Consider the following 24,436-nt stretch of genomic DNA (forward strand, 5'->3'; position numbering starts at 1 on the left):
GTCCACATGGAGAGTGGGTTGGTGGCAGGAGAGATGAGAGCAAAATACTGAGAGTAGGATGGTGTTGGAAGACCAAAGTGGGTGAAACCTTCACCCCCGTCGGCCTACCCCCATTTGGCACCCCATCGAGCAATCAATTCATTGTATTTATTGAGCACTTACTTTGTGCAGAACACTGTACTAAATGCTTGGGAGAGCACAATCTAACACTCTCACAGCATGGGGAGACATGATCCCTGCCCACAACGTGCTTACAGTCTAGAGCCAGGACTAGAGCCCAGATCTCCCCATTCCCAGGGCAATGCTCTTTCCAGTGGACCAATGCCAGGGCTGCAATTTGAGAAGCAGCACGGCAACGGGGTTAGAGCACAGGCCTGGGAGTCAGAAGGTCAGGGGTTCTAATCCTTTCTCTGCCTCTTGTCTGCTGCGTGACCTTGGGCAATTCACTTCACTTCTCTGGACCTCAGCTGCCTCATCTGGAAAATGAGGATTGAGACAGCGAGCCCCAGGTGGGACAGGGACTGCGTCCGACCCGATTTGCTTTTATCCACCCCAGCGCTTAGTATGCTTGGCACATAGTAAGTGCTTAACAGATACGGTGATTATTATTACGATTATTAACATAAGACTCGACTTCATCAATGCTGAAGAGTGGAGGTGGCTTCGGCCTCTTCAACCAAGAATTTCCAGAGATGGCAACTCCTTTGAATGCATATTCCCTCTTCAAGAAGAAGGTCCCACGAAGGAAAAAGAACCTGATCCATTGTGAATGCATGGCCTCCATTCATAAGAAAATCGATATGATGGTCAAAGCCATGAAGAAGAGTAATGCTTCCAGATGCGCCGTCCTTGCTGCCAAATTCCTTAAACAAAAAGAGGAGTTTCCACTTAGGAACATGTGGAACGTCAAGGAAACACCAAAGGCTTCAAAGACCCCACCGGAATTACTGTCTCGGAGAAGAAAAGGAAGAGAGCTGGCTGACTGCAGAAACACTCGGGTCACCTCACTTCTTCATGCTACCCAAATATCCTAGCCAGTCATTCTAGCCGGTTAATCGAAGACGCTGTTAACATCGCGGAACTGCAATTGGGTTTCAGGTCGCAGTGCCGCAAAACAGACGTGATCTGTGCAGCAGGCCAGACACAGAGGCATTCCAGGCACCGGAACCAAGACCTCTGTCTTCCCAAAAGCTGTGATGTCAGCCATCCTGGAAGCAAATAAAGGTTTTCAGTTGCCCCAACTAGTTGCTGCTGAAACATGGAAGACCCCTGTGTGCACTTCACAGTGTCCTGCATCGCCGTCTCTCTCACGATTCAGTCTTTGCCCTCCTTCCCCCAGAATAATAATAATATTAATGATGGTATTTGTTAAGCGCTTACTATGTGCCGAGCACTGTTCTAAGCGCTGGGGTGGATACGAGGTAATCAGATGGTCCCACGGGACAATCTCACAGTCTTAATCCCCATTTTGCAGATGAGGTAACTGAGGCCCGGAGAAGTTAAGCAGCGTGGCTCAGTGGAAAGAGCCCAGGCTTGGGAGTCAGAGGTCATGGGTTTGAATCCCGGCTCTGCCGCTTGTCAGCTGTGTGACTGTGGGCAAGTCACTTCACTTCTCTGGGCCTCAGTTACCTCATCTGGGAAATGGGGATGCAGACTGTGAGCCACACGTGGGACAATCTGATTACCCTTTTTCTCCCCCGGCGCATAGAACAGTGCTCTGCACATAGTAAGCACTTAACAAATACCAACGTTATTATTATTATTATCATTATTATTATTATTGTTATTATTAAGCGACTTGCCCAAAGTCACCCAGCTGATAAGTGGCGGGGGCCGGAATTAGAACCCGCAACCTCTGTCTCCCAAGCCTGGGCTCTTGCCACTAAGCCACGCTGCTTCTCCAGAAGCCACACAACTTGCTGTGCGATTGGCCCTGCACCCATCAATAAAATAATCACTACAATCAACTCCTCCATGCCGATTCTCAGAGCTGAATCTCCGGACTGAGACTTAGTACAGGGCTTGTCAGCTGTGTGACTTTGGGCAATTCACCTAACTTCTCGGGGCCTCAGTTCCCTCATTTGTAAAATGGGGATGGAGACTGTGAGCCTCCTGCGGGACAGCCTGATAATGTTGTATCTCCCTCCCCCCCAGCGCTTAGAGCAGTGCTCGGCACATAGTAAGCGCTGAACGAGTCCCACCATCATCATCGTCATCCTCACACAGTTAAGTGCCCGATAAATTCAATAGTATTTATTGAGCGCTTACTATGTGCAGAGCACTGTACTAAGCGCTTGGGATGAACAAGTCGGCAACAGATAGAGACAGTCCCTGCCGTTTGACGGGCTTACAGTCTAATCGGGGGAGACGGACAGACAAGAACAATGGGCACTAAACAGCGTCAAGGGGAAGAACATCTCGTAAAAACAACGGCAACTAAATAGAATCGAGGCGATGTACAATTCATTAACAAAATAAATAGGGTAACGAAAATATATACAGTTGAGCGGACGGGTACAGTGCTGTGGGGATGGGAAGGGAGAGGTGGAGGAGCAGAGGGAAAAGGGGAAAATGAGGCTTTAGCTGCGGAGAGGTAAAGGGGGGATGGCAGAGGGAGTAGAGGGGGAAGAGGAGCTCAGTCTGGGAACGCCTCTTGGAGGAGGTGATTTTTAAGTAGGGTTTTGAAGAGGGAAAGAGAATCAGTTTGGCGGAGGTGAGGAGGGAGGGCGTTCCGGGACCGCGGGAGGACGTGACCCGGGGGTCCCGGCGGGATAGGCGAGACCGAGGCACGGCGAGGAGGTGGGCGGCAGAGGAGCGGAGCGTGCGGGGTGGGCGGTAGAAAGAGAGAAGGGAGGAGAGGTAGGAAGGGGCAAGGTGATGGAGAGCCTCGAAGCCTAGAGTGAGGAGTTTTTGTTTGGAGCGGAGGTCGATAGGCAACCACTGGAGTTGTTTAAGAAGGGGAGTGACATGCCCAGATCGTTTCTGCAGGAAGATGAGCCGGGCAGCGGAGTGAAGAATAGACCGGAGCGGGGCGAGAGAGGAGGAAGGGAGGTCAGAGAGAACGCGATAAATGCTATCTGATGCCGAGTCAGAGGTCATGGGTTCGAATCCCCGCTCTGCCATTTGTCAGCTGGGTGACTGTGGGCAAGTCACTTCACTTCTCTGGGCCTCAGTTCCCTCATCTGGAAAATGGGGATTTAAACTGTGCGCCCCACGTGGGACAACCTGATCACCCTCTAACTCCCCCAGTGCTCAGAACAGTGCTCTGCACATAGTAAACGCTTAACAAATACCAGCATCGTTATTATTATTCCAAGCGCTTAGTACAGTGCTCTGCACATAGCAAGCACTCAATAAATACTATTGAATGAATAATGATTGACTGGCATTCTGGACATAGTGAGTGCTCAGTAAATGCCGTAGATGATGATCATTAAGGCACACAGTAAGTAGAAGCAGCATGGCTCAGTGGAAAGAGCACGGGCTTGGGAGTCAGAGGTCATGAGTTCGAATCCCATCTCTGCCACTTGTCAGCTGTGTGACTGTGGGCAAGTCACTTTACTTTTCTGTGCCTCAGTTCCCTCATCTGTAAAATGGGGATTAACTGTGAGCCTCACGTGGGACAACCTGATTACCCTGTATCTACCCCAGCACTTAGAACAGTGCTCTGCACATAGTAAGCGCTTAACAAATACCAACATTATTATTACTGAATTAATACCATTGATTGATTGAATGACCGAGGCTTATCCTCTTTCTCGACTGGGTCCCATTTTCATTCCTGTCCAATGTCCGGTGAGCACCAGCCACTCATACCCGGGCCTCCTACCGACTGTGGGCTCTGCCGTCTGGGAAATGCTCAGACCTCTGACCCTTCCCCCCAGGGTTCTCACAGGGATGGGGGGACCTCCCAGCCCCACTCCTCAACTCCCTGCATCGGGAGGATTTGGCTCCGAGTCACCCGGAGAGGAGTCAGAAAGAGACTGCGGGGTTCAGGGCCTTCAGGGAGCCTAGGAAGCATTCCAGTTTTTAGTGAGAAAGACCAATCCCGACTAGTCCTCCGGAGAGATGCTCTAAGAGGAAGAAGCCAGTGCTTATATCGAGCATATTGCCTCGTTTACAAAATCTGGGCCAAACACCCAGAAGTGAACTCATCGATTTAAGCTAGTTTGGGTCCGTGCAAACAACTCACTCTCATCTCTGGGTTCTCCTATCTCTATCTTCGAAAAATCCTGATTCCTATGCCTCTTCCCAGAAACTCCGTCTCCAGTATCTTTGGCTTTCGGATCACTCAATCGGAGGTATTTATCGAGCGCTCACTAGGTGCGGAGCACTGAACCAAGTGCTTGGGAGAGTACGGAACAAAAAAAATTAGCAGACACCTTCCCCGCCCAAGATGGGCTTACAGTCTAGAGGGGGAGACAGACATTAATATAAATAATTAGGTCATTTATAATATAGAATCCAAAGATATGTACATAAGTGCTGCGAGGCTGGGGGCGGGGGGAATATCAAATGTCCAAAGGTCACATCGAAGTGCACAGACAACACAGAAGGGAGAGCAAGCCGAGGGAAAAGAGGGTTTAATTGGGGAAGGCCTCTTGGAGAGATGGTGGAATACTGACACTCTGCCATCCCCCTCTCCCATTAATGACTGAAAGGATCCAGTGGTTGAAATGCTTTCTCCCCTTTCTTCCCCGCATTCCATTTGACAACATCCAAGGCAGTGGCTCAGTGGAAAAAGCCCGGGCTTGGGAATCAGAGGGCATGGGTTTGAATTCCAGCTCTGCCACTTGTCAGCTGTGTGACCGTGGGCAAGTCACTTCACTACTCTGGGCTTCAGTTACCTCATCTGGAAAATGGGGATGAAGACTGTGAGCCTCATGTGGGACAATCTGATTACCCTTTTTCTCCCCCAGCGCTTAGAACAATGCTCTGCACATAGTAGTCGTTTAACAAATACCAACATTATTATTATTATTTCCACATATAGGTAATACTAATTCCTACCCTGTCATTCATTCAATCATATTTATTGAGTGCTTCCTGTGTGCAGAGCACTGTACTGAGCACCTGGGAGAGTGCAATACAACACTAAACAGACACATTCCCTGCCCATAATGAGCTCACAGTCTAGAGGCGGGGAGACGGACATCAATATAAATATATAAATTACAGCTATGTACACAAGTGCTGCGGGGCTGGGAGGAGGGGCAGAACAAAGGGAGCAAGTCAGGTGATGCAGAAGGAAGTGGGAGAAGAGGAATGGGGGGCTTAGTGTCTTAAAGCAGCATTTAATATGTGTTAAAAGCATCCCCTGTAATTTAAAGAATATACTTCAGTTTCTGAAACGCAAAACATGTGATTAGTTACAAACCACTACCCAGTCTGTAGGACGCAGTGACACCGGTGACTTTTTCAGTAGACAGTGCATCAAGGAACTCCGCTCCGAGCTCTCCTAATCCCTCATCTTCCTGCAATATATATTTGAGCGGTTAAATACATATGGATAACAGCTGAACTGATTTCGGAAGAATCCTTAGTGCTGGGACTGAGGCTGAATAACTTTTCACTTTTCCACTAAGCTTTCATACCTGGACATCACCAGGAATTCCAGGGAAGTTAAGATAAACATTCCATTCTGGTAAATGTTTCTAAAACTCATATACTGCACAACACTAGCTAGTGTTTCTTGGATTTTAGGGCGCTGGGAAGGCAAAGGAGGCCAAAAGATGAATGCATACAGTGTCCATTAATTCTAATCGGTAATAGTAATTTTTTTTTAAAAAGTTGGTATTTGTTAAAAGCTTACTATGTGCAGAGCACTGTTCTAAGAGCTGGGGTAGATACAGGGTGATCAGGTTGTCCCACGTGGCACTCACAGTTTTAATCCCCATTTTCCAGATGAGGGAAGTGAGGCCCAGAGAAGTGAAGTGACTTGCCCACAGTCACCCACCTGACAGGTGGCAGATTTGGCATTCAAACCCATGACCTCTGACTCCCAAGCCCGGGTTCTTTCCACTGAGCCATGCTGCTTCTCTAATAGTAGTATGTGGTTAGTAAGTAGTAAGTAGTAGTAATAGTAGTAAGTGGTAATAATAATAATAATAATGATAATAATAATTTTGATATTTAAGTGCTCACTATGCTCCAACCACTGTACTAAACACTGGGGTAAATGCGACACAATCAGTTCAGACATAGTCCCTGTCCACCATGAGATTCAAAGCCTAAGAGGGAGAGAGACTAAACTGTCAACTCACTGCAGACAGGAAACGTGTTTGCCAACTCTGTTGTATTCACCTAAGCACTTAGTGCAGTGCTCTGCGCATAGTAAGTGCTTAATAAATAGCACCGATTTTTGACTGAGGGAGAACAGACAGTATCGGTGAGGGTTTACTGAACGCAAGGCACTGTACTAAACACTTGGCAGAGAACAGCTGCAGCAAGACAAACCTTCCTTGCCTTTGATGACTCCTCCAAAGGATTCTTTCACCCATTTTGCCACTGTTTTCCATCATTTCCTTGACTCCTAGAGTTCAAGAGGAATTTTAGTAAATGGGAATCAGCATAAACGCAAAAACGGGGCCATACAGCATTTGACCAATGCATCAGTCCCTGGCAGTTGCAAACTGGATACTTGGAAGCCCCGACTGTAAGCCCGTCGATCAGACTGTGAGCCCGTCAGTGGGCAGGGATCGTCTCTATCTGTTGCCGAATTGTCCATTCCAAGCGCTTAGTATGGTGCTCTGCACATAGTAAGTGCTCAATAAATACAATTGAATGAATGACAGCTCCCTGGGATACTTTTCCCTTCAAAACCTCATCCTTGAATTCAAACTCACCGATATTTTCATCCGTCATTAATCCCATATGTTTTCCGCTTATAGAGTTTGCCTCGAACCTAACCCTTTTAAGCTCCCATCGGTCAGTTTGCCAGCCAGTCAGCAGTATTTATTGAGCACTTACTGGGTGCAGTAGGTGACTAGGTGACTCCTAGCTCTGGGAATTCAGATATTTACGATTAATCAATGGTATTTCTTGTGTCCTTACTCTGTGTGCGGCACCGTTCTCAGCGCACAGGAGATTCCAACACGATAAGGTCGGTAGACGTGTTCCCTGCCTACAACGTCGGGGTGCCTTAGTTTCTTTCACTAGCCCAAACCCCAGAGCAGAAGCCTTTGAGCTACCGGAAGTGTTTTAATGACTACATAAAGTGTTCTGAGAATTAGCCCTACACGCTACAGGACAATCACCCTTGTTTCTCCTGCACTGTTCCAGTCCCTCTAAACTGTCAGCTCGTTGAGGGCAGGGAATCAACTCTGTGGTATTATATGCTCCCAAATGCTTAGTACAGTGCTCTGCACACAGTAAGTGCTCAATAATAATGATACCATCGATGATGAAGATGATAATGATGACTGCTAGCCAACGCGAGGGCTGGGGAGAGAGCGAAAGGCAAATTGGGGCCCAAAGAACCATTCGGTCATTCATTCGTTCCATCTTATTTATTAAGTGCTTACTGTGTGCAGAGCACTGTACTAAGCACTTGGGGATATACACTGCAACAATAAACCACTTTCTTGTGGGACTTGAACTCTTAGAGATGGTGCTTACACCTTGAGTGTAGTTTAAGATTTTTCTGTACAGGCTCTGAATTCCTATCAATCGGCCAGTAGGGTTTATTGAGAGTTTACCAGGTGCAGAGCACTATCCTAAGTGTTTGGGAGAGTGCAATACAGATACGGTTGTATAGGCACGATCCATCCCTCGATCCAGTGGGGGAGCTTACTATCTAGTGGGATTCCTCTCCCGGGATGTTGGAGACTTGCCAGATATTTTGGGATGGCAAAACCTCACGCCCAGGAGTCCGTGGATGCTCCCCTCTTCCCCACAAAGCAGCCACGCTGGCTCTCCCAACAGGAAATAGTCTTCATACCGTGTTTTGAAAATGAGAAAATGTCAAAAGGAGATCTCCCAATCCCTCCCTCTTTTAACAAAGCTGTTATTCCTTTTCCCATTTAGGACGTGACATCCAGGAACTGTTCATTGACATTAATTTCTTCTCCAAGGGAGCATCCATCTTATCTTATTCACTCCCAGTGTGTGAACTGGATTTCCCGCAGTTTACTTTCTGTGGAAGAAGAAAAGGAGGTAACTTGCTCATCGTATAAATGGCTTGGCTACTTCTGTAAAGGCTGGCGAATTGGTGACATGATGCCTGTTCATACCAGGAGGCTTGGCTGATGGAGTATGGCGAGCGGGAGGGGAAGTAGGGATGAACATAGAAGGGGGCCCAAAGGAGAGATTTGAAGAAGACTAGGGTATGGGATTGCACCTGGACATACAGGGAATTAGAGAGGGAATTTGGAAAAATCATCCTGGACAGCAGGCTATCAGCAGACACCGACATTCTAGCTTTCATTTTGCATTTCTTCGGCCACCAGCATCACAGAACTATTCCCTGAGTCTTCCAAAGCCCGGAAGCCTGAAATTTCCCTAGCCCTCCTCACCCTCACCAGCACCCTAGTGTTGCTGATGTTCATTTTGCTCTTTTTTTTCAAAATTCTTTCCAGTCTTACAGCCTGATTTCTTTTAAGACCTGATCCTGTCCTTTACCATGAGCGACTCTTGTATGACTAAGGCTAGGCCTCTTCTGACTGTCCTGAAGCTGGTTTCCAGAGTCCTTTCATTCCTCCTATCCCTCAGCCCTAATGAGCCCTTAATTATACCTCCCCCTGCTTATTTATTATAATAATAATTGTATTTGTTAAACATTTGCTATATGCCAAGCACTGCTGTAGATACCAGTGAATCCGGTTGGACAAAGTCCTGGGTCCAAATGAGGCTCGTAGTCTAAATAGGCGGGAGAACAGAACCCCCATTTCTCACAGGTGAGCAAATTGAGGCATAGAGAAGTTAGGTTGAACACATAGCCTCGTGGATAGAGAGTGGGTCTGGGAGGCAGAAGGACCTGGGTTTTAACCCTGTCTGGGCTACCTTTTTTTTAATGGCATTTGTTAAGTGCTTCTCTGTTCCATGACCTTGGGCAAGTCATCCCACTTCTCTGGGCCCCAGTTACCTCGTCTGGAAAATGGGGATTAAGACTGTGAGTTTCTTCTGGGCAGGGCCTGGGTCCAATACGATTATCTTGTATTTACCCTACCGCTTAATACGGTGCCTGGCACGTAATAACCACTTAACAAATATCAAAAAAAACAAAGATGACTTTTTCAAGGTCACACACCAGGCAAGTGACTGAGCTGAGATTAGAACCCAGGTACCCTGACCCGTACTCTTTCCACAAGGACCCGCTGCTTCTCGATCTCCCTATTCGCCTCGCTTCCCTAGTCCACCTTAGGACCCTTTCCTGGATCCTCTCCAACGGCCTACTTCCTCCTCCTCGACAGTGACCAATAAATGAGAGACCAGCTGTAGGAGATGAACCCCTTACTGGCTGCTAAATACCTAAAGAGTGCCAAATAAAACCAGCCCTTTTCAGAATTCCCAACAACAGCTACGTCAGACAGCCCTTTACGTACTCTCAGCATATAATGAAGTGATTCATAGCCCAGTAGTAAGTTCCAGTGTTACAGATTTCATTTAATGTATGAGTCTTTTAAATAGTACAGGGCTGTGTATTGTGGAAATGTGGTATATAAATGATCGTTATTGTTATTATCGGTGTGGCTATTTGGATCGTAATAGGGGTATTTGGGGCATCTTCATACTATAGAACTGATCCTTTCAAGTTAGTCAAAAAAGGCACGGTTTCTCCTTTGCAAAAATATTTTTTCCCCTAACTCCTACCCGAGCTGTGTAGGGATTTACTAACCCCCAGCCCCTAGAAATTCCTCAGATTATCCGGTGTCCGAAAGGACCCTCTCAGAGTCAGGGTTGCTTGGTTTATACGCAGGCTGACCAATTCTGTTAGAGCCAGGGAAGTCCTGGATTTATCTCTAACATCCCTGGCAAGCTTAAAAACCTATCCAAATGCCAGGAATTGGCGTTGTCTTTCTCGATCAGGCCACTGACTGTTACTCCCCCGATTAGACTGTGAGCCCGTCAATGGGCAGGGATTTTCTCTATCTGTTACCGAATTGTCCATTCCAAGAGCTTAGTACAGTGCTCTGCACATAGTAAGCGCTCAATAAATACTATTGAATGAATGAATGCTCACCGTAAGTGCTTGACCTGAGCTGGAATGTGTTCAGTAGCTGTGGGCCAAGCACCGTACTGAGCATTGGGGTAGATGCAATAAAATCAGATTGGACGCAGTCCCAAGGGAGAGGGACAACAGGTATTTAATACCCCCTTTACAGATGAGGAAACTGGGGCACAGAGCAGCTGGGTGACCTCTGGAGGAGCCCAGTCCACAAGGATGGGGCAAAAGGAGAAGGAGGGCTGAGTGAGGCTGTGCAGGGGATGAGCCGTAGACTGCAAGGTCCCTGCGCGCAATGTTCGAGTTGACCAACTCTATTGTATGTTTCCAAGTATTTAGTAGAGTTCTGTGTGCACGGGAAGTGCTCCGCCAATACCGCTGACCGAGTGCTTGATTGGTTGATATGCTGAAGGCTTTCTTACCAGCCAAGCAAGCAAGAATGCAAGCTTTGTCCATGTAGTGGGCACCAATGCCCACTTTAGGGTTGGCAGTCCAAGTCCTGCTTCGGAGACCCAGAAGGGACCAGGACTTCATTGCTTCCCATTGTTGCCCACTCCATCTGTGAGAACCAAAGTCACAGTGAGGATCCCAGGATTCTGGACACAGGTACATGCCAGCTTCCCCCAACCTCCACTACCAAGTGGGCTTGGCTACCATTTTTGATTGGCATTTACCGGCCTAGCCCGTCGCGGGTGTTCAATGAAGATAAAATAGCAGCGCAACGTCTCTGAATTAGACATTACCTCGAGGTCTCAAAATTGGAACCTGCATTTCTAAAAAAAGGCAGTGCATCATTTTTTGGGGTTTCCTGTGGGTGAAACTTTCAAAAAAATCTCCTTGGGGGTAACATGAAACCAAGCTAAGAGGGGTTGCTGCCCTAGGCTGAAGTTTAGCTATAAAAGGTAAGAGATTGTTCATTCTTCATTCGATCATATCTATTGAGAGCCTACTGTGTGCAGAGCACTGTACTAAGTGCTTAGGAAAGAACACTGCAATAGTAAACAGGCACATCCCCTTTCCACAACAAGCTTACCACCTGTGGGGGAGGGAGGGGAACAGACATTGATGTAAATAAATAAATTACAGATATGTACATAAGCGTTGTGGGGTTGGGAGGGGGGATGAATAAAGGGAGCAAATCAGGATGACACAGAAGGGAATGGGAGAAGAGGAAAGGGGGGCGGAGGGCTTTGTCAGAGAAGGCCTCTTGAAGGAGATGTGCCTTCAATAATGCTTCGAACGTGGGGAGGGTAATTTTTGGTCAGATTTGAGGAGGGAGGGCATCCCAGGCCAGAGGGAGGAAGTGGGCAACGGGTCAGCGGCAAGATAGACGAGATTGAGGTACCGTGAGAAGGTTAGCGTTAGAGGAGCAAAGTGTGCAGGCTGGGTTAGTAGGAGAGTGGCAAGGTGAGGTAGGAGGGGGAAAGGTGATTGAGCTCTTTAAAGCCAGTGGTGAGGAGTTTTTGTTTGATGCGGAGGCAGATGGGTGTTACCCATCACCTGGGGAACGAGTTTGTTCTCGAATCAGTGTGGGGAGAGAGAGAGACCAGAGCCAGAAAGGCTGAGTTTTATACAAAACATATTCTGCGAGGCTGTCACCCGGGGCCCGGGGACTGGTTCGTTCAGGAATAGGCTCTGCAAGAGACAGAGAGGGACTGGGGACCGAAAGGCTGAGTTTCATGCAAAATTTGTTCCGCGAGGCGAATGGAATTATTTGAGGATTTTGGATGCAGGGAATTGAATTATTTGATTATTTTAGATGTGGCGAAACTTTTGGGAGGAATATGAGTATTTAATGATCTTAGAGCTTCCCTAGTGGGAGGAATATACTTAGGTGTTACTTGCGCTTGGCAAAAACATCCAGAAAGAATTCACTTATGCGTTACCCGCACGTGGGGAGGCAGCCAGCTCCCACAAACGTGTCCTTCCTAACCCGGAGGAGTCCACTTATGCGTTACCCGCACATGGTGAAGCAGCTAGCTCTCACCTATGAGCACTTCCCACTCAGGAGGAATCCATGGTGAAGTGGCCAGCGCCCACCCACGACCGTTCAGTGGGACACTCACCCATCTCACGGCTCCTCACTTGGTGCAGGCAGAGCGGGCATCCCACGCTCTGGGCAGAGGTGACACGCAGCCGACTGCTGCGAGTCTCGGTCCGCTACCCAGAAGGTCCTGTGCTCCCAGGCCATTCCAGCTTCCCGCCTCAGTTTATCCAATCTCTGCCCTCTCCCCCCTCCTCCGTACCTAATTTGATTGGCATAGGGATGAGGGACACCTTCTGTATTCCCAGCTTGGGCTTTCGATCTAGCGGTTTCGGTTGGGGGGAGGCATCCTGCCCGCACTTCCGACTTCGGCCTCGCTAGCTCGAGCAGCCACGAGATAGCATTTGACCTTGAGAGAGTGGGTACCCGGTTCACCTTGGGACAATGGGCAACCACTGGAGTTTCTTGAGGAGTGGGAAACATGTTCTGAACGTTTTTGTAGAAAAAAGACCCAGATTAGAGGACGCAGGGGCCCGTTCCCCAGCTGGGAAGAAGACGTTGGGAGCTCAATCAAGCTATCAATTCATCAGTGGTATTTATAGAGTGTTTACTATCTGCAGACCACTGTACTAAGTATTTGATGATGATGACGATGGTATTTGTTAAGCGCTTACTACGTGCAAAGGACCGTTCTAAGCGCTGGGGGGATACGAGGTGATCAGGTCGTCCCAAGTGGGGCTCACAGTCTTCATCTCGTTTTAAAGATGAGGGAACTGAGGCACAGAGAAGTTAAGTACAATCCAGTCAGGTTGGTAGAGGAGATCCCTGCCCACCAGCAGCTTAGAGTCTAGAAGAGGATGAGGTCTGGCTCTCCGGGGGTGTCTGTAGTTATTCTGCTCAGGAAGAAAGGAACGTGGGCGAACAGAGCAGAGTTAGAGGGATAGAGCAGCGAGGGGGCCTATCTGAACTTACAGTGGCCAATAGAAATCTCAACCCTTCCTCAAAATGACCACAGTCCGATGAGCTGGATAAATCGTAATCAACTGCCATTTTATCTTTGCGACATCCCTTTGATACGAGTGGAAGTGAACCAGAGAAACGACCAAGAGCTACAGCGATCGCTCAGCCACTCTTTCTGCTTTGAGGAATTCTCATTTGGACAGGGAGGGGATAGTATTCAGAGCATTCTCTTTTTTTTAAACATCTTTGAGTTGGCCCGCAAATCTCAAGGACAGAACATTTGACCCAAAAAGACTTACTTCCCCTTCTTGACGTGAGTTTAGGATCTCATAGTCTCTAATAGCCCGGTTTCAGATCAGGTAGCAGAAGGGTGGGAATCGTGTAACCCATCTCTCTCTTCAGGTGTGTTTTTTCTCCGACTGGACCGTTCCACTGGCTGGGTCCAGGAAGCGGGGGCTTCTGGAAAGCATGGGTCACTGTCCAGTGACTCCCAGCTAACACGTTGAGGAGCGTACAGCTTCCCTCTTGCTAAGGATGAGTGGATCCCACATATTCTACTTTTTTCCATCCTTTCGCTACTTACGACTGGTATTTCCAACCAAGCCCCTTCTGATTTTCAGTACTCTGTTCTTTGAAAATGAACGCATCACGGTGTGTGTGTGTGTGTGTGTGTGTCTGTGCCCTCCCCTGGACCTAGCTTGACCCAGATAATGGGGTTTTCTGAGGAAGGGTGGTTCTAGTGCAGTAGGAGGAGGAGAAGGAGCTAGAGGAGGAAAAGGAGAAACGGTGTGGCGCCGTGGATACATCACAGTCCTGGGAGTCAGCAGGACCTGCGTTCCAATCCCGACTCCACCACTTGTCTGCTGCATGGCCTTGGACCAGTCACTTCCCTCTGCCTCAGTTTTCTCATCTGTAAAATGGGGATTAAGACTGTGAGGCCCATGCAGGACAGGGACTGTATCCAACCTAATTAACTTGTATCTACCCTAGTGCTTAGTATAGTGCCTGGCACATAGTAAGTGCTTAACGACTACCATTTGTTAAATAATAAAACACCTGGTTTAGGCCACACGGTATTCTGAGTTATGTAATATGAGAAGCAGCATGGCTCAGTGGAAAGAGCCCGGGCTTGGGAGCCAGAGGTCATAGGTTCGAATCCTGGCTCTGCCACTCGTCAGCTGTGTGACCGTGGGCAAGTACCTTAACTTCTCTGTGCATCAGTTACCTCATCTGTAAAATGGGGATTAACTGTGAGCTCCACGTGGGACAACCTGATGACCCTGTATCTACCCCAGCGCCTAGAACAGTGCTCTGCACATAGTAAGCGCTTAACAAATACCAACATTATTATTATTATTATGTTCCAGAAAGGCCAGGACCCTTAGCCCCCACACAACCCATTTCCTCCTCTTTTTTAACCACCAAGCAGAAAGAGGAAGGTGGGCAAACTTGTGATGTGGTCCCAGTGCTTCATTTCACTGTTGGGTAGGGATTGTCTCTATCTGTTGCCAAATTGTACTTTCCAAGCACTTACTACAGTGCTCCGCACACAGTAGGTGCTCAATAAATACAACTGAATGAATGAATTTCAACAAAATTAATAAGGCTAGCTTAGTCATGCCCATTTCTTGGGCAACGGAAAGCAGTGTGGCCTAGCACAAAGAGCAACGGCCTGGGATCGAAGGACCTGGGTTCAAATTCTGGCGCTGCCCCTTACCTCCTGTGTGACCTTGGGCAAGTCACTTAAACTTTATGGGCCTCAGTTTCCTCATCTGTAAAATGGGGGTTAAATAAATGGGCATTCTCCCTCCCCCTTCGACTGTGTCCAATCTGACTAGCTTGCATCTTCCCCAGTGCTTAGTCCAGTGCTTGGCACAGAGTGAGCACTGATCAAATGCCACTAATATGTTTAGCCAGTTGGGTAAATTCATGAACATCTTGAGAGCATAAGGGGATAATTGATAACCTAGAGAAACACTTCTTTTCAGAGGAATGGATCACAATCCTAAGGAGATTTGTAAGTCAGTCTTCTGGAATTTAGATTCAGTTCCCAAATTCAACGCTGTTCTTTTCTTTTCTTTCCACTAAGAGCAATAGGCAGTGTCAACAGAAAAAAATAACAAAAAATGCCCAATGCATCACTCTTCCCTTCTGGCACAGAGGAGGAGATGTTGAAAACAAACATAACAGCCCAATTATCCGCAAGCCAGAATCAATTCGGCTCTTATAGGTTAGGAAAACTAACCTACTGCACCTTGAGCTGCATTTTGATCAATTATTTGCTTTATTGCTGTGGATTCAAAGGCCATGCAGAGGTCTGTTGATAAGATAACACTTTGGAAATGGCCAGTGGATATCTTATAGCATGGAAATATCAGAGGAGTGATGTACAAAAGCTGCACGAGCAGCTAAGTTGTATAAATCTTTTAGGTTCGGAGAACAAGATCCTTCATTCATTTCGTCAATCATATTGATTAAGCACTTACCGCGTGCAGAGCACTGTACTGATTGCTTGGGAAAGTACAATACAACAATAAGCAGCGATAATCCCTGCCCACAACTAGCTCACAGTCTAGAGCGGGGAGGCAGACACAGGTAGAAATGAAGAGACATCAATACAGATAAATAAAATTCCAGATATATACATACGTGCTAGGGGGCTGAGAAGCGGAGGGAGAGCAAAGGGAGCAAGCCAGGGAGACACAGAAGGGAGTGGGAGATGAGGAAAAGTGGGACTTAGTCTGGAAAGTCCTCTTGGAAGAAATGTGCCTTCAATAAGGTTTTGAAGGGGGCGGGAAGAGTAATTGTCTGTAGGATTTGAGGAGGGATGGAATTCCAGGCCAGAGGCAGGACTTGAGCCAGGGGTCGGTGGCGAGACAGGTGAGATCAAGGCCGGGTGAGAAGGTTAGCACCAGAAGAGCAAATTATGCATGCTGGGCTGTAGAAGGGAGGTGAGGAAGGAGAGGGCAAGGCGATGGACTGCTTTAAAGCCAACGGTGAGGAGTTTTTGTCTGATATGGAGGTGGATAGGCCACCACTGGAGATTTTAGAGGACGGGGCGGGGGGTGACCTGTCCTGAACTTTTCTGTAGAAAGATGATCCGGGAAGCAGAATGAAGTATGGACTAGAGAGGGGAGAGGTAGGAGGTTGGCAGGTCAGCAAGGAGGCTGATGCAGTAATCTAGGCGGGATAGGATGAGTGATCTTATCAACATGGTAGCGGTTTGGATGGAGAGGAAAAGGAAGATTTTAGCGATGCTGTGAAGGTGAGACCGACAGGATTTGGTAACAGGTTGAATACGTCGGTTGAATGAGACAGGAGTCAGGGATAATGACAAGGTTACGGGCTTGTGAGATGGGAAAGTCAGGGAGAGGTCTGGGTTTGGGTGGGAAGATACGGATCTCCGTTTTGAGCATGTTAAGTTTGAGGTGACGGGAGAACGTCCGGGTAGAGATGGCTTGAAGGCAGGAGGAGATGCCAGGCAGGCGCGAGGGAGAGAGATCAGGGGAGAAGATGTAGATTGGGATGTCATCTGCATAGAGGTGGTAGTTGAAACCGAAACCGTGGGAGCGAATGAGTTCTCCAAGGGAATGAGCGTAGATGGAGGATAGAAGGGGAGTGAGAACCGAACCTTGTGGGACCCCCACATTTAGTGGGTGGGAGGACAGGGGGAGCCCACGAAGGAGCCTGAGATCTTAAATTTAGAGTAGGACTTATAGCACTAACAGAAGCCGTAGGAGTAATAGTATTTATATGGTATATTTATACTATTAATTTTAAAAATTAATGGTATTTGTACTGTGTCCACAATAGTATTTATACAGTGCGCTGTCCTAGGAGTTTGGGAAGTACTTGGCCTACAGAGAAGCAGCGTGGCTCAGCGGAAAGAGCCCGGCTTGGGAGTCAGAGGGCATGGGTTCCAATCCCGGCTCCCCCACTCGTCAGCTGTGTGACTGTGGGCAAGTCACTTCACTTCTCTGGGCCCCAGTGACCTCATCTGTAAATTGGGGATTAAGACTGTGAGCCTCACGTGGGACAACCTGATCACCCTGTATCTACCCCAGAGCTTAGAACAGTGCTCTGCACATAGTAAGCGCTTAACAAATACCAACATCATCATCATTATTATTATTATTAGAGGATAGAGCACGGATCTGGTAGGCAGAAGGACATGGGGTCTAATCCCAGCTCCACCACTTGCCTGCTGTGTGACCTTGGGTAAGTCACTTTCGCTTCTCTGTGCCTTGGTTACCTCATCTGTAAAATGGGGATTAGGACTGCGAGCTCCACGTGGGTCAGGGACTGTGCCCAATCCAAATAGTTTATGTCTACCCCAGCACTTAGAACAGTGCTTGACAAATAGTAAGTGCTTAACAAATAGCATCATCAAGTACGGAACGAAAAAGTAATGCAAGGCTTATCTCCAAGGAGCATACGCTGCACGTAAAATTATTAACAGAGGCGATGAAAATGAATCACTGAAGGTAAAACTGAATAGACATTTATACAAGAGCATGGTGTTCTGTCCCCAGGAGGTATCCACTAAATACCTGTGGTGATTGTCATGTCACCTGGTAGTGAGGACGATTATTGTTGGGTGGATGCTGGTGATGGAGGAGACCCCCCTGACTGGAAGGTATGCCTTTGGGAGCCTTATTCGGGGGGCCTGATGTCTGGCTATTTTTCCTATCATTTTATCATTATTAATACTATTATCATTATTGTTGTTGTTATAATACAGTCTCCCAAGCACTTAGTACAGTGCTCTGAGCAGAGTAAGCGCTCGATAAATACCACCATTGACTGCCAGAGCATCGGTGTTTTTTCTCTTTCGGTCAGGATGCCACTTGCTGTTCTACCAGCTGAGTTCCAAAAGCCCGGGCAGAAATTGATTTTGGTCAAGGTGGGGTATGGCTAAGACCTCCACAGGTTGAGACAGTGGCTTGCTTTTTTTTTTTCCTATTTTATCCCACTTGTTCCTAGACAACAGGTGAGTTTAAACAGGATAGTGTTGCTATTTTGGCATTGATGTCTATAGTAGGATTCACAGATCACTTCAAGATATTTAAAACTTCAACAGCCTGGGCTAAAGAGGGGAGCAATAAGGATTATTTCTCGGAGCTTGGTACGCAGAATAGTTTAGCTGCATAAACATGCCAAGCAAGACTACCTTATCCTGAGTAAGCTCAGAAATAGTATTAATTATTATCAGGGTATTTGTTAAACATTTACTAGGAGTCGAGCACTGTACTAAGTACTGGGGTAGATACAGGTTAATCCGGTCGGACACAGTAACCTTGTCCCTCATGATCCCAGGGCTGGGGTTCGGTGGGGCTCGAGCAGTGGAGTGGGCGGACAGATGAGCCAGAGCAGATGACTTTAATAGAGAGAGCAACTTTTCAATTTTCCTAAATGTGTTTGTGGTCATTATTTTGAAATTCAATGCCGCTTTTTTAATAAGTCTCTCTTCTTTTAACCGGCTCCTGCTAGAAAGTGGGTTTGACGGGAAGTGTGGGCTGTAACCAAGATTTTGGTTCCATCATTTTAGATCAGAAGGTTGGAGAGGACAGAGCACAGATGCCATAAAAACATCCATAATGCAATCCCCATGCCAGGGTCCAGGTCCGTGGGCCTCTAGACCATCGGAACGCGACTTGATGCCTCCCAGATCTAGATAAGGCTGAGATTTAAGTGATCCAGCCACTCCCCGGCTGTTTCATTCCAATCTGGGGCCAATACGTTGTCAGAACTTGCTGGCCAAGAATAGGGCCAAATTTGGACACAGTTAAGTGAACTTTACTCTCCCGCCCTCTGCAGTTGCACATTTCCTCCTGCTTTCAAGGCATCTGTACCTGGATGTCCCACCACCTCCAACTTCACATGTCCAAAACAGAATTCATTCAATCGTATTTGTTGAGCATTTACTCTGTGCGGAGCACTGTGCTAAACTCTTGGGAAAGTACACTACAACAATAAACGGTGACATTCTCTGCCCCCAACGCGCTAGCAGTCTAGAGTGGGGGAGCCAGACATCAGTATAAATAAATGAAATTGCAGATATGTACATAAGGGCTGTGGGGCAGGGAAGGGGGGAAGAGCAAAGGGAGCAAGTCAGGGCGCCGCAGAAGGCAGTGGGAGACGAGGAGAAGTCGGGCTTTGTCTGGGAAGGCCTCTTGGAGGAGATGGGCCTTTGGTAAGGCTTTGAAGGGGGAGGGAGCGTAATTATCTGTCAGGTTTGCAGAGGGAGGGCGATCCAGGCCAGAGGCAGGATGTGGGCCAGGGATCAGGGGCGAGATAGACGAGATCGAGGCACAGAGAGAAGGTTAGTATTAGAGGAGCAAAGTGTGTGGGCTGGATTGTAGACGGAGAGAAGTGAGGTGAAGTAGGAGGGGGCAAGGGGATGGACTGCTTTAAAGCCAATGGTGAGGAGTTTTTGTTTGATACAGAGGTGGAGGAGCAACCACTGGAGTTTTTTGAGGAGGGGGGTTGACACGTCCTGAACGTTTTTGTAGAAAAGTGATCCGGGCAGCAGAGTTAAAAATGGACTGGGGTGGGGAGAGACAAGGCCGGGAAGCGGATGCAGTAATCCAGGCCGGAGAGGATGAGTGACCGTAATCCTCGTCTTCCCTCCAGAGCTCTCTCTTCCCCACAATTTTCCCACCGCTGTAGACAATACCACCATCCTTCCACTCCATAAGCCAGCAACTTTGCAACTATCCTGGACTCATCCCTCACCTTCAACTGGCGTATTCCATCAGTAACCAACTCCTGTCAGTTCTACCTCCATACCAGCTCTAGAATCTGCCCTTTCCTCTCCATCCAAACTGCTAGTCCGCTGGTCCAAGCACCTGCCCTATTCTGTCTTGACTACGCCATTAACCTTCTCGCTGACCTACCCCCGTGACTGTCCCACCTCCAGTCCATACCTCAAGGTCTTCCAAAGGTCAAAACTTCCAAAGGTCGCCCATCCATCTAGGAATCAAACAGAAACTCCTCACCAGTGGCTTCAGGGCACTCAATCAGATCTGTCCCTCCTCCCTCGTCCCGGTCCTCTCCCACTACAACCCGGTCTACGCGTTCACTCCTCTCATACCAACCTACTTACTGTGCCGTGCTGTGTCTCTCTCAGATGACCTCTTGCTCATGTCCTTCCTCCTACTTGGAAATCCCTCCCCCATTCACATCTGACTGACCGCCACTCTCCCCATTTTCAAAGCCCTACTGAAATCACATCTCCTCCAGGAAGCCTTCGCTGGCTAAGTGCTCGTTCCTCTACTTGTTTTTCTCCCATTCTGCCTCTCCTCTGCCCTTAGCCTCGCCCCTAAGAGTTAGATACTCACCCCACCCTCCTTCCCCAGCATGTATGTATCCCTATAGTTGCTTGCTTCCCCTGCCTGTAATTTATTTTAACGTTGGCCTGGTTGTTAGAGGGACCTGGGTTCTAATCCCGACTCAGCTGCTTGTCTGTTGTGTGACCTAGGGCAAGTCACTTATTTTCACTTGTTGGGCAAGTCATTTAATTTCTCTGGGCCTCAGTTACCTCATCTGCAAAATGGAGATTAAGACTGTGAGCCTCATGTGAGACATGGGCCGTGTCCAACCTGATGAGCTTGTATCTACCCCAGCGCTTAGAACAGTGACTGGCACATAGTAAGTGCTTAACAAATACCATAAAAATAATACTCCTTCAGAGCAGGGATCACACCTACTAACTCTACGGTCCTCTCCCGAGCACCAAGAATAGTGCTCTGTACACAGTGAGCCCTCTAGACTGTAAACTCATAGTGGGCAGGGAATGTCTACTGTTATGTTATATCATACTCTCCCAAGGGCTTAGTTTAGTGCTCTGCACAGAGTAAGTGCTCAGTGAATACGACTGCGTGAATGAGCGAATGAATGAATGCTACTGGCCTACTAGTTGATTGGATAGGAGGGCAAGGAGGTGAGGAGAGCCCAAGTGCAGCCCAGTTAAGGAGGAGCCCCAAACAGAGCCAGAGATCTCCCAGCACCCAACCAGTCCTTCTCAAACTCTCCCATGGGGGGTAGAGGAACCCAGTTCCCACACCTTAACCCCCCCTCAGTAAGAAAGAACCGAAGAAGATGGAGCTACCGTCCTTCAAAGCCCTGACGCTTCCCCTCTCCACCCACCATCAACTTCTCCTACCTTATTGGTCTCTCCCTGGAGGAAGGAACTCACGGGAGAGATAGAGGAATCACCCTCAGAGAAAATTGGCAGCTCTTCTCCTGGTTTATGCGTATATTGCCCTCGGTATCTGTTAAGCGCTCACTATGTGTTGAGTGCTATTCTAAGCTGTGCTCTGCTGTATCTTGCCTATGTTGGAGTTGTTATCGACAAAAATTAGACAAATTAGAAAGGGTTCGTTTAGTCGATGAAGAGACGAAAGACTCCGAGAGAACGGGTCAAAGAACAGGACAGTAGGAAAGTGGCGAGCGGCCCGTTCACCCCAATGGGGTACGAGTGACCACGGCGCCCCGATCCCGGGCCGCCCTGCCAGCTTTATTGGTAAGGCGAAACCCCCTGCTGACACAGGGCACCCAATCGGGGCTAGGCACACATAGTAACAGTAACCACTCAGTAAGCGCTTTCGTGATCCCGTGACACCCGACCGGTCCGCGCGAGAGTGGCGCACCAAGTTTGACGTGGCACATGGTGGAGGAGTTTCACGTGGCGTGGCCATTTTACAGTCCACATGGCACAGGTAATGGCGCGGGTTTTTTATAGCAATGACGCAGATTCCATGACGTAGGCTTGAGGCTGGCCTCACCATCGCCATCTTGAGGCGGTCCGCAACAGAGTAAAGTGATATATACTGCCAGGGGTTAAGTGCGGGATGCCACCCCTTGTAACTCAATTCAAATAAATATTGCATTTTTATTAAATATGAAATGCATCTGAAATGTTGATCAATAGTTAAACTAAACTATCTGTTGCCGAATTGTCCATTCCAAGTGCTTAGGACTGTGCTCTGCACGTAGTAAGCACTCAATGAATACTAATGAATGAATGAATGAATAATATTCCGTAACATTGTCATGGGTATTAGAAGGCTGGAGTAAATTCCCATTAAAATCTGAATAACAACTGAGAAACATTCTTCTAGCAGAATTGAGTTGGTCTGACTCATGAAACTTTTAGTAGCTGATGAATCAATCAGTCATATTTACTGAGTGCTTAATGTGTGCAGAGCATGGTACTAAGTGCTTGGGCGAGTACAATATGACAATATAACAGTCGGAAAACACAGGAGCTTACAGTGTAGAGGCGAGCTTAATTTACAAGCCATTTCCCTGCTGTGACGATACTTAGGCACAGCCTCATAATGACTTCTGGCTAAAGGAAACTCCTTAATTTTTCTCCCATGGGGAGCTCTTCCCCACCCTCTTACACCCCCTCTCATCCCCCCCCCCCCGACCACATTTAAAATTGAAGGGTCTTTTTATAGAACTAGAGTGGGAGAATGTTAATTAAAAGATCCCCAGCATCAGAAAGGAACTGAGAAACCAAGGAGTGAAAATTTAATTCTAGGTGCTGTTTCATCAGGAAAAAAAGCAGTTTGATAAATTGAAGCAATTCTCTGGAAGTCCTATCCAACAGAAATAGCTCCAGTTGAAATTGACAACTGCAAGGAACCTAGTTAGTGAAAGATCTATCACCCCAGATAGAAACCTGATAAGAGTGAGGAGCTCGAATTAGCCAATTTTGATCACCTAAGTGGCAGCACATTTGAGAAGCAGCATGGCCTAGTGGAAAGAGCACAGGCCTCCGAGTCAGAGGTCTTGGGTTCTAATCCCAGCTCTCCTACGGTCTTCTGTGTGACCGTGGTTAAGTCATTAAATTTCTCCGGGCCACAGTTACCTCATCTGTGAAATGGGGATCAAGATTGTGAGCCCCATGAGGGACGTGAACTGTGTCCAACCTGATGACCTGGTATTTACCCCAGCGCTTAGAACAGTGCATGGCACATAGGAAGCCTCGTGGAAGGCCAACACTTGCTCTGACTCCACGCATTCGATCATACTTGGCGTGAGGGACGTAGCTGGGGATCAGCTGTCAACATCTCGACTCAGCCCATGTTCCACTTTACCCCACACGGAGGCTGGCCCTACTCGCTTCAGCCCTCTGAAGACAATGCTATTTCAGGGAAAAGGAACTGAGAAACCAAGGAGTGAAAATTGAATTCTAGGGGCTGTTTTATCAGGAAAGAAAGCAGTTTGATGAATTGGAGCAATGCTCTGCAAGTCCTTTCCAAAAGAAATAGCCCCAGTTGAAATTGACAACTGCAAGAAATCCCCCGTTTAGACTGTGAGCCCGTCATTGGGCAGGGATTGTCCCTATCTGTTGCCGAACTGGACATCCCAAGCGCCTTAGTACAGTGCTCTGCACGTAGTAAGCGCTCAATAAATACTATGGAATGAATGAATGAAAAAGAACATGGAAGCACGGAGAGGTTATGTAACATCCCCCAGGGCACACGGCCAGTCAAATCAGGGATTAAAATTCTCGGCATCGTGTTTCCCTACATCAAAGACAATTAAATAATAAAACCCAGCAGGAATGCCTGCTGGAATGCTGTCTGGTTCATTCTCGTATTCAAGGAGCATATTTAGGAATCTAGATCCCACTCCTGGAGAACATGTTCAATACTGGGGGAAATACAGGAAAAATAAACTCCTTCTGGTCTAAAGCAGATTCTACAGTAAGGTGCTACTTTAATAGTGGTCCCACTGTGCTCTGAATGGGTTCATTTGTCTCCCAAAGTGCTTGGCTTACTCATCATCCAACTTAAATTGACTATTGATGACCATTGACATTGACTATGGTTACAACTCCATACACACCACCTTTAGGAAGGTGGAGGAGAAATCCTATCCATTTCTTTGGGTTCCTGAAAAGAGCAATGTGAGACAGACGCAGCCCCGCCCCCATTATTTGCAAATATGAATAGATCCTTGCTAAGGTAATGAATGGCTTTGACCCTAATTGGTCTGCTCTACCAACGTTCAAGTGGTTTGTTCCATATTTGGCCTCTGTTTCCAAAGCTGCCTCCTTGTATCCCAATCTTCACGGAGTGTTAGCTCAAGGAGAGCCCCATTTCTTCAGAATATGCACCCTCTCTCCCCTCTTTCAAGGCTGGTCATTCTGCCGCTGTGGTCTCCTAACCATCCACTGCTACGTCGCACTGCAGTTTGTCTTTGTTTTCCTTTACTTTACATAGTTTATGTATTTTCAGAACAGATCTACTTCAATGGGCCGATAAATATTCCTTCCATACCAGTTATCCAGGTAAGCTTCTTTTTTGGTTATTCCC

General features: G+C 47.6%; 1 protein-coding gene across 1 annotated transcript in view; it reads left to right on the top strand.

The window, feature by feature from the left end:
* LY86 (lymphocyte antigen 86) overlaps positions 1-24,436 on the top strand; it is a 54,699-nt gene that overhangs the window by 26,938 nt on the left and 3,325 nt on the right. The window contains exons 3-4 of the mRNA XM_029053666.2: positions 8,026-8,154; positions 24,359-24,411. Of these exons, the coding sequence (XP_028909499.1) occupies positions 8,026-8,154; positions 24,359-24,411 (182 nt within the window). The remainder of the gene's footprint in view (positions 1-8,025; positions 8,155-24,358; positions 24,412-24,436) is intronic.

Source organism: Ornithorhynchus anatinus, chromosome X3, assembly GCF_004115215.2.
Source record: "Ornithorhynchus anatinus isolate Pmale09 chromosome X3, mOrnAna1.pri.v4, whole genome shotgun sequence".
NCBI lineage: Eukaryota > Metazoa > Chordata > Mammalia > Monotremata > Ornithorhynchidae > Ornithorhynchus > Ornithorhynchus anatinus.